Genomic DNA, 10912 nt, shown 5'->3' with positions numbered 1-10912 from the left:
AAAAGCTTTTTGATCAATCGACATCGCTTCGTTTCACAGCCATGCATCTCTTCTCAAAAAAATGCATCTCATTCGAGTAACAATATTTGAGGTGCATTTCCATTTGCATAAGAAATGGCATTTCGTTACAGCCCTTGATTTATCGGTTCCACAAATTCAGCTCTTCCTTCAGCTTTCCTCTGGATGACACCTGTCACCTGTGAAACCAGCTAAAGCAGTGATGCAATCGCGGCCAAGAAGTGCCATCCTCCGACGAACACAAATTGAAAACTCTGCCAGTCCTGCCATAATCCTCGCCACCAGGATAAGCCACAATCATCACAAATAAGAAAGCTTTCGCGGGGTGGATTCAGGAAAAGGAAAAAATAAATTTATATTAAAAAAGTTTGAACGCATAATTCTGGAGATCCCGCATAATTTGGCGCAAATGTGGCACCAAGCCTAGGAAAACTCTAGGGAAGAGTGCTGGAAGGATGGCCCATTGTGTGAAATGGTTTCTTTTTAGGTCTCCAAATAATGAAACTCGGTAGATTTAGCTGCAAATATTTGCATATGCGTCCTCCCGACTGGTACGAGTGCAATTTATGTTCATTAGCTTGAAGAGGCTCTTCAATCGTTTCTAGTTATTAATTAAAAGGCATGTCTGGCTGGTGGAAGATGCCACGTGACCATGGAGACAGGAGTCAATTATCTGCTGAGTTTAATTCTGATCCACAGATTCACGAATGAAACAGGTTTGCATTAAAAAAGGCGCTTCCACTAAAATCAAATACTATTAAATTTAATTCCACTTGTCTGTGACCCTATCCCACCTCGAAAGAACAAAATCTGTCTTGAGACTGAACGCAACCAACCGCAAAATTTGCTAGCACGGCGAGTCTAAATTCAGGAGCAGCGGGGTAGGTTTGCTTACCAGATGGAGCTGCTGGCGTAATAAACTGTTGATTATTTCAACAGTTTTAGCTTTTGGCCCCTTTTGCGACTGTTTGTTTTGCGAAAAAGCCGCGACTCCACCGAGGGTGCATCATTCGAGGCAGGCCGGGGGGCGGGTGTTGCTAAGAAGACAAGTCGGATTTTGGTCGCTTTGTTGATACTCTGGTTGGGTTTAGTTGCCCCCTGGAGGCGGATTCGTAGCGAGGGGTAGAAGGATTGTTTTGAAACTATTGGAACAACCGTTAGTACCTTTCCATTGATGTTTAAGATAATTTAGTATAATACGCTTAAAAATCACGTTTTTGATCAGGTTTGAGCACATTGTATCTTATGACAAGAGCAAGATAGTACAATACTTTCATCTGGAAAGTTTTAGAGAGTTTTCTTAATTTCAATGCTATTGTATTGGTTTGAAAAAATAGTGGAAAATAACATTGAAAAATCTAAAATGCAAACAATTTTTTTCATGCTTAGGCCGTTGAAAATATTTTTTGAAGTTTATGTTCCTCGACTCTGGTCCGGGTCGGGGGAAAGCAAAAAAATAAAAAATAAATAAAAATATAAATAACAAGCCATGGTCTCAACATTTGAATGAAAAAAGTGTTTTAAAGTGCATTTTACACCTGCCCAGTTGTTTTGCAATCATTAGTTTTCAAAAAGTATTGAAGAGAAAAAAAAACTTTTTGCGGTGATGTACATTGGAATTCCACAAAAATTGAAAATATTGTTGATCAATCCCAGACATGCTAAATATGATTTTAAACGCAGGAAAATGCATTTCTAATTGTTTTCAGTTGGTTAGACTTCTATTCCCTTTGAAATTTTTAAGTTTTTTGAAAACAAAAATTGCCCCCTGGTTTTTCGAAACGATTTTGAAGGGGGCGACATAAACTTTTAAAAATATTTGTGTTCGGACGGTGGCAAATAAAACCAGATTTTGTATCAGCTAATGCAGATCAAACTGTAATTATATTTAAGAATTCAATTTTAGTTTGTCGTCTCTTGTTTGGGTGTATATTTTCCTTACATTGATTGGTTTGTCTTTGTACCGTTTTGTACTTTTTCGTATTGAAAGAACTCCTACGCCTTGCCAACCTATCAGTAATTTAATGTTTGTTTACTAAATAGTTGTAAGTGTAAGCGCGTACAACAACTTACAAATTGCCCCAGCGGTGACGACTGCACCTCTTTGCCGAGCGCTTTTATTTGTTCTGCCCGCGCTGTTCTGTGTGTCAATGAGTGTATTCGTTTATTGTTTACTTTCGTAGTAAATTACGTGTTACCTGTTCTCCACTGAACTGTACCGTGCCGGTCTGTCCTGTCCGAACTGTCTCGTCCTGGCCGAACCGTTTTGAAGTCCGTACTAGTAGATTTAGAAGTTTTTAAACTGTTCCCTCTCGCTGTGGAGTGTTTGTTTACGTCTCACCTGGATGTATTGTGATCGTCTAACCAACTCGTGAACACGTCTGCATGCCCCGTACTAACTGTTGTGCACTTAAACTGTCCTTGTTGGCCGAAAACCACCAAACACTTTCCTGCTCGTAAAACTTCTAACTTGTTCGTTCAACGCGTTTTCTGTTTGTCCTCGTCCCTACTTTTACTCGTGTTTACTTCCTCCTCTCTTGTTTCTACTTTACTATAATTTGTTTATGTTTATATTTGTGTTGTGTTGTGTAGCGCTGCGTGTGCCGTGACCCTGCCGTGTCTTCGCGACCTATGTCGACTTGGTGGCAGTGTTGTCGGAACATTCCCCGGCCCGTAACCCGGTCCGGGAGTCCGCTTCCGGTTGAGGGTTACCTTCTCGTACCTCCAACACTGCCAGCTTCGCCACCGCTCGCTTGTACCTGCCGCTGTTGGTGCGCACCCACGCCTGGCGTACTCGGCCGTCCTTGCCCACGATCGGTTCCTCCACGATGCCCCGAATCCAGCTTTTCCGGTTGTTGCCTTCGACGATGTAGACCAGATCTCCGCTCTCCAGCGGCCTCGTTTCGCCGAACCACTTGGTCCGCCGATTCAGCGTTGGCAGGTACTCGTTGATCCACCGTTCCCACATCACGCTGGCCAGCTGCTGGGATCGTTGGTACGTGTCTCGTAGTGCCACCGCCGGATTTGGCGACGGAAGAGCCCCGCCCGGTTGGTTTGGTGAGGCGCCTCGCAGGAAGTGGTTAGGGGTGATCGCCTCGGCTTCGTCCGACTGCTGCGACACGTACGTAAGCGGACGGGAGTTGATCATGTCCTCCGCTTCAACGATGGCCGTCTGCAGGATCTCGTCCGTGAGCCGCCGACCGTCGTCCAGCGCCGTGAGCGCCTCCTTGACCGATCGTACTAGTCGCTCCCAGACACCACCCATGTGTGGTGCCAGAGGAGGGTTGAACGACCACTTCGTCCGTGCGTTGGTCAGCTGGTCCGCGCAGTGTTCGCTGATGTCTCGGACGTCCTTCGTCAGCTCCTTGCTCGCCCCTTGGAAGTTGGTCCCGTTATCTGAAAGAAACTCACTGGGCCAGCCTCGCCGGCCGATAAATCGGTGAATCGCCATCAAGCACGACTGGGTTGTGAGTCCGTGCGCCACTTCAAGATGCACTGCGCGCGTTGCCATACAGGTGAATAGTGCAATCCACCGCTTCTCCGAGCGGCGTCCGACGCTCACATCGAACGGTCCCAAATAGTCGACGCCGACGTAGCTGAACGGACGAAGGTACGGCGTGAGACGTTGGACCGGGAGCGATGCCATCCTGGGGATTGTCGGACGTTTGCGGTGAGCCTCGCACCACACACACGCCGACTCGATTCGCCGAACAACCGCGTCTACCTTCGGGATGTAGTACAGTTGCCTCAGCTTGTTCTTGACCGACTGCCGATATCCGTGTCCGCACCGCTCGTGGTAATCTTGCACAATCAGCTCGGTAATTCGATTGTTCTTTGGCAGTATCACCGGGAAGCGCATGTCGAATGGGAGAAACTCGGCTTGCTCCAGCCGTCCTTCCATCCGGATCAGTCCGTTCTCGTCGACCAACGGTGTGAGCTGGTACAGGGGGCTCGACTTCTCCAGCGCGATCCACTGGTTTGTCGGGCGATTTTTGTTTCTCGTGAGCACCTTCATCTCGTCAATGTAGTCTTCCGTTTGTGCCATCCTCATCAGGTACTGCTCCGCTCGTTCATACTCGTTCTGTTGCAGTGGAACTCGTACTGACGAACCCGCCGGCGACCCTAAGAGCTTCTCCTGGTTCCTGGTCGCTTGGAGCTTCTCCACCGGCAGTCCTTTCACCTTGCGCTTGAGATTTGACACGAACCGACAAACAGTTGCCATCGTTCTGACTAGGACAGTCCATCTCGAGAACCGGCTGACATCCACGAGTGACTCCACGACTTGCACGTCGTGCAAGAGCAAATGAATCCGCAGCTCAACAGTTGTGTTCGGAGGTGGAAGCGCTTTCTTCGGCCAGTCCTTCTGATCGTCGTACACGAATCTGGGACAGCGTACCCAGGGACTGCTCGGGCTCAAGTCGAGGTCGGTGCTCCACTTCGTGAGGATGTCTGCGATGTTGATCCGGGTCGACACAAAGTTCCAGTCGTCGATGTTCGTCAGACTGAGGATCTCTCCAATCCGAAACCCGACGTACTGCTTGTACCGGCGTTGATCGGACCGGATCCATGACAGCACAACCGCCGAGTCGATCCAGAAGAACGTTTTGGTGATTGTGAAGTTGTGGTTCTCGTGAATTGTCTGCGACATCCGGGCGGCTAGGCCTGATCCGTTCAACTCCAAGCGCGGAACGGCGGTCAACTGCAGCGGTGCCACCTTCGAGCGACTCATAACGAAAGCACACTCCACCTCAACGCGCACTATCGCGCGAAAATATCCAACGCAACCGTACGCCTTCTCTCCAGCATCTGCGAAGATGTGTAGCTGGATTTCTTTGATCTCATCCGATCGCGCGTTCCCGAAGTAGCTACGGGGCAGCCTAAACGTCTGAGCGTCCAACAATATACTCGTCCAACGCATCCACATCTTGAAAGAAAGCTCGTCAATGAACTCGTCCCATTGGCATCCCGTGCGCCACAGGTCCTGGATCAGCATCTTTCCTCGAATCGTCACTGGTCCAAGAAATCCGGCCGGATCGAACTGCGACATCACTATGCTGAGCACGATTCGCTTCGTTGGACGCGTTTCCCCGCTCAGCACCTTCGCGTACTCCGACTTCGTCATCGTTGTGAAGCTGAAAACGTCTTCCGCAGGATCCCAGACGATTCCCAGCACGCGTTCGTACTCCGGTCCCTTGTCCCGGTTGAAATCGACTGTGAAGTCAACGCTTTTCTCTCCCAACGCTTTCAGGACCGTGGCGGAGTTGGACACCCAGTTCCTGATGTTGAATCCACCCCGCGAGTGTACCTCCTTCACCTCCTTGGCTCGCTGAACTGCCTGCTCCACGGTGTCTACGCTGTCGTAGTAGTCGTCCACGTAGTGACGCTTTATGATCGCTGCTGCGGCTTCCGGATACTTCTCTGCGAACTGATCTGCGTTCAAGTTCTTGACGAACTGCGCAGAGCACGGCGACGACGTCGCGCCGAAAGTTGCCACGTCCATAACGTAGATTTGCGGCTTCTCGGTTGCACTCGTCCGGAACAAGAAGCGCTGCGCCTGCTTGTCCTCCGACCTGATCCGTATCTGGTGGTACATCTCCTGGATGTCGCCTCCAATGGCGATCGGCCGTTCTCGGAAGTGGTTGATCACGCGGAGCAATGGAACCAGCATGTCCGGACCCTTCAGCAGCTCTGTGTTCAGGGATGTGCCGTTGACCGACGCCGCAGCGTCCCAGACCAAGCGCACTTTCTTCTTGCGAGGATTCACCACGACGTTTAACGGTAGATACCACACGGCCTCGTTTGGCGTCCCCGACAGCTCTGCATCGGTGATCTTGTGCGCGTACCCCTTGGTTTGATAGTCCTCGATCTGCTGGCAGACGTTTTCCCTTAGCTCCGGATTTTTCTCCAACTTTCTGTCGAGCGCTTTCATCCGCCGAACGGCCATCGGGTAGCTGTCAGGAAATTTTCTTTCGTCCTCACGCCACAGCAAGCCGGTCTCGAAACGTTCACCTACTCGCTTCGTCGTCGCTAGCAGGATCTCTCGCGCTCGCGTTTCTTCCACTGGTTCGGGAATCGGAAACGTAGACGGCGCCTGGTCATCCAGCATGTACTGCTCCTTCAGCATGTCGTGTAGTTGCTGGTTGGTCACTGGCGCGACCGAGTGTAGATTCAGGAAGGCGTGCGTGCTCGCTCTTCGCTTCTCCGCACCGTACACCGTCCACCCGACCTTTGATCGTACGGCTATCGGCTCACAGGACTTGCCGATCCTCGACTCCAACGGCGCGAAAAGGTTAAGGTTGTCCAGACCGATCAGTATCGTTGGAACACCTGACGGGAGATCTTGCAGCGGCACACCGGACAAGTGCGAATACTTCTTAACTACCTCTCCGTAGTTCACGTTCTGCTCCGGAAGTAGCAACTTCCCCACGGTTCGCGTGTTCATCAGCGGAAACTTCTCCGTCGAGCCCCTGGCCGACAGCATCAAGTCCACCTTGCGCGAGCCGTCCTCAATCCGGTTGATATTTCCGGTCCAGGTGACGATCAGCGGCTCCGAAACACCTTCCGCCTTTAACTGCTTGGCCACCGCGTCGTCCATCAGCGTCGCCGACGATCCTTCGTCCAGAAAAGCTACCGTGTCGAGCTGCCTTTTCCCTGCGTACAATGTCACGGGCATCATGCGGAAGATCACTGAGCGACCCGTGCTCTCCGCCTTTTGCAGCTGCACCGACTCTTCCGCGCGGTGCAAGAGCGGATGATGGTTCCCAACACAGTTTGGGACCGTGCACTTGACCCTCGAGTTGCACGGACTGGATCCATGCTTGTTCAGGCACCGGTTGCACAGATTCAGCTTGCCAACTTCTCTCAAACGTTGCGCTACGTTCATCCGCTTGAACTGCTCGCAGGAACGCATAAAGTGATCCGTCCGCTTGCAGATCCAGCATGGTTTGCTGGGCTTTTCAGCGCGCGCTGCTTCGACCCTCTTCTGCTCCGATTCGTGAACGTGTACGAACTCTTTGTTGTGCGCCCTTCCGCTTCCCATCTTGCTCTGGTCGTTTAAGTTCAGCGACGAAAACTCCGCCACCTCTGCAGCATCGTTCACGATCTCCTTCATGAAATTGGTGAACCTGCGAAGCGGACTTTCCTTCCTACCCCGCTTAAACCTGACCCAGTCCATCTGGTAGCTCGGTGGCAGCTTCTCAACCAGTTCCTGCACAATCATCGGATTGTTCAGGTGGTCGTGCAGATTTGCCGCCTCGAGGTGGTCGCACAGCTGCTTAACCACCATCCCAAAGCTTATGAATGTCCCCAGACGATCAGCTCGCGGCGCCGGCGCCTGCTTCACCTTCGCCAACAGCGCTTTCAGCAGCTTCTCAGGTCTCCCGAACATGTCCCGGAGATCCTGGATTATGTCCGGCACTGCACTCGGGAAAACCAGACTGCCCCTCACGTTCTCCAATGCTTCGCCTTCTAGTGCTTCCACCAGTCGCGAGAGATTTTCGAGGTTGGTGAAGCCACACGCAGCCGTAGTTTGTTCAAAACAGCTTATGAACAGCGGCCAGACTTCGGGTTCGCCCCTGAACTTCGGCAGAGCATGCCCCAACACCTTCCGAGCAGCCATTTGCTCTCGCGTGATACGCGCGGCGCTGTAAACCGACCCGCCATTCTTCTTCGAGGTTAGCTTAACGCTTCCTTTTCCGGAAACGCTCTTTTCCCCGTCCGACTCACTATCGTGACTATCGCTGCTACTCTCGGGGGTGACTTCCGGCTTCGGTTTCGGCGTCTTTCCGCTTCCAGGCTTCTCGCCGCTCTTCAACCAGTCAGTCACCTTCTTCTTCGAGGATTCTTCGGCCTTCAGCGCGTTAACCTTGGCCTTGCTGGCTTCAATCTGCTTCTTCACCGTCGCCTTCTTCTTCAAAAACTCCTTCTCCGCAGCTAACTGACGCTCCAGCAACTTCTGGTCGTGCGCCAGCTGCTTCTTCTCAATCTCGCGCTGAGTCTTCATCTCCAGCGCCTGCATCTCCGCCTCCTCCTTCATTCTCTGCTCGCTCCAGGCCAGCTTTTCCGCCAGACGCTTCTTGCGCAGCTCCATCTGCTTCGCGAAAGCCTCCCGCTCGACCCGCTGTTCCTCAGCCAACTCCTCTTCAGTTGGGACTGCACTGGAACCCGCGCCTGGGACGGTTCCCGAGTCGCTATTGGCGCCGGACTTCTTCGTCACCTTACCCGGAACTTTCAGCAGAATGTCGGAATCAGCACACTTCGGACAGATCCATTCTTCTTCCGACTCTTCATCCACACTCGCGCACTTCGTGTGAGCCCACGCACCACACTTCGAGCACTCCTCCCAACCATGGTCGTGCTTGTCTGCCTTTCTGCAGAACATGCACTTAATCTCCTTCAATCGAGCAACCATTTCCAAAACCGATCAAATCCGATCAATCAATTTTGATTTTGTTCGGACGGTGGCAAATAAAACCAGATTTTGTATCAGCTAATGCAGATCAAACTGTAATTATATTTAAGAATTCAATTTTAGTTTGTCGTCTCTTGTTTGGGTGTATATTTTCCTTACATTGATTGGTTTGTCTTTGTACCGTTTTGTACTTTTTCGTATTGAAAGAACTCCTACGCCTTGCCAACCTATCAGTAATTTAATGTTTGTTTACTAAATAGTTGTAAGTGTAAGCGCGTACAACAGCTTACAAATTGCCCCAGCGGTGACGACTGCACCTCTTTGCCGAGCGCTTTTATTTGTTCTGCCCGCGCTGTTCTGTGTGTCAATGAGTGTATTCGTTTATTGTTTACTTTCGTAGTAAATTACGTGTTACCTGTTCTCCACTGAACTGTACCGTGCCGGTCTGTCCTGTCCGAACTGTCTCGTCCTGGCCGAACCGTTTTGAAGTCCGTACTAGTAGATTTAGAAGTTTTTAAACTGTTCCCTCTCGCTGTGGAGTGTTTGTTTACGTCTCACCTGGATGTATTGTGATCGTCTAACCAACTCGTGAACACGTCTGCATGCCCCGTACTAACTGTTGTGCACTTAAACTGTCCTTGTTGGCCGAAAACCACCAAACACTTTCCTGCTCGTAAAACTTCTAACTTGTTCGTTCAACGCGTTTTCTGTTTGTCCTCGTCCCTACTTTTACTCGTGTTTACTTCCTCCTCTCTTGTTTCTACTTTACTATAATTTGTTTATGTTTATATTTGTGTTGTGTTGTGTAGCGCTGCGTGTGCCGTGACCCTGCCGTGTCTTCGCGACCTATGTCGACTTGGTGGCAGTGTTGTCGGAACAATTTGCAACAGCCTTATTCCCATTAAAAAATTTAAATGCAATGCAACTAAAAAAAGCAAAAAATTACTTTCAAATTTCGGGGAGTTTTTTATTAGAGAGCCTATATGGAGAGGCGAAATGTCACTCTCAGGGTTCCAATCGAACTGTCAAATCGGGGTTCCAATCGAGCAACAAGACTATGCAAGAATAAGGTTGGAATCATTTAAAAATAATTTTGGGCAATAAACGAGATTTATAACAATCACAAATATTGTAAAACTGTTGTCATAATAATCTGGTAGTTTTTGTAATGTTTGTGCTTGTTCGGTGCAAGAAACGCGCCAGCACAAAAAAAAAACCACAAGTTTTTCAGCCTTAAATTTGCATGACTTTGGGTTTCTGAAATTTCTCCCAGCACATTTCATTTCCCTATATAGGTCCCTTTTTTTTATGGGCCTAGCGGCAACCAAAACAATCTTTTTTGCAATTCCGTCGTGAAACTACTTACTTTTCCTGTCATTCTTGATCGACGAAATAGCCTACTTTTCTGTACCAAAAATAACAGAATCGAATAGCAACACTTTTCAAAATAAATGCTGAAAAGTTCTACTTTTCAGCACTTGTTTCGAAAAGTAACACTTTTCAATTTTTTTTTGATTTAAACGATTTATTGACAAAATACATGAAAATTTTACATAAAATTTCACTCAGTGTGTGTTTTTTGGAATTGCAAAAAATGTTTTATGGAACTCGTTGCAAAACTTGATTTTTTCAGCACTCTTCGTATTTATCCAACTCGGTGAATGTACGACTCGTGCTGAAAAAATCCTCTTTTTGCAACTTGTTGCATAAACTACTATTTTGATACTAAACAGGTAACGAAAGGCCAAATAAAACCCTATTGATTCCCGTTAAAAAATGACTGTTCAAATTGGTCATTCGCTTATTTCAATATTATAAGGAAATCATTTTTTTCATGATAAAATGTTGGAATGAGAGATAAAAGAATGTTAAACTATTTTCAAGCAAGATTTGTTAAAAAAACTTATTTTTAAAAGCATAAATCATCAAAAATGCTGTAATTTTGGTGATTGAAGTTCAACAAATTGATGTAGAACATATCTTGAAAAAAAATGATAATGCCAATAATTTGCATATGTTTTTGCATATCAGTTTTGAAAATACTTCATTTCGTTTCATTCTATAATGGAGCAATACCAGCCCAAAAGAGGAATTCGGGTACTTTTTTAACTCGACCTTTTTCATTAAAACTTTCGGAAATGTTATCCTACGCTCATATAAGCCATTTTTTGTAGTCAAAAACAAACTTGCAGGAAATTGATGAGCTTTCTGAAAAAAAAAAAAACACACTTCTATTTCTAAAGGATTTTATGATTTCAACAAGATGTTTAAAAAACCACAAAAAATTAGGCAAAATTCTAACTGGGTATCAATTATAACCAAAAAATTCTGTGTTTTTTTAAATTGAAAAGCATATAAACTTAATGAACTAAATAATAAAATAATTTTTCTTTTCTTAAAAACTATAGCAGTAACCTTCATAAAAGCACATTCGACTATATAAAATAAATTTTCATTCTTTAAATCCAATTTAAATATGAAAAT

General features: G+C 47.6%; 1 protein-coding gene across 1 annotated transcript; it reads right to left on the bottom strand.

Annotated features, from left to right (window-relative positions):
• Positions 1–2009: 2009 nt before the first annotated feature.
• On the bottom strand, positions 2010–9309 carry LOC120412913 (uncharacterized). Its single transcript, XM_052709887.1, has 3 exons — positions 8987–9309; positions 2360–8923; positions 2010–2296 (listed from the first exon to the last, which is right to left on the bottom strand). The coding sequence occupies exon 2, from the start codon at positions 8426–8428 to the stop codon at positions 2648–2650; it is 5781 nt and encodes a 1926-aa protein (XP_052565847.1). The 5' UTR covers positions 8429–8923; positions 8987–9309; the 3' UTR covers positions 2010–2296; positions 2360–2647.
• Positions 9310–10912: the final 1603 nt, after the last annotated feature.

The sequence above is a fragment of the Culex pipiens genome, chromosome 3 (assembly GCF_016801865.2).
Source record: "Culex pipiens pallens isolate TS chromosome 3, TS_CPP_V2, whole genome shotgun sequence".
Taxonomy (NCBI): Eukaryota; Metazoa; Arthropoda; class Insecta; order Diptera; family Culicidae; genus Culex; species Culex pipiens.
This window is presented reverse-complemented; position numbering and strand designations above follow the sequence as displayed.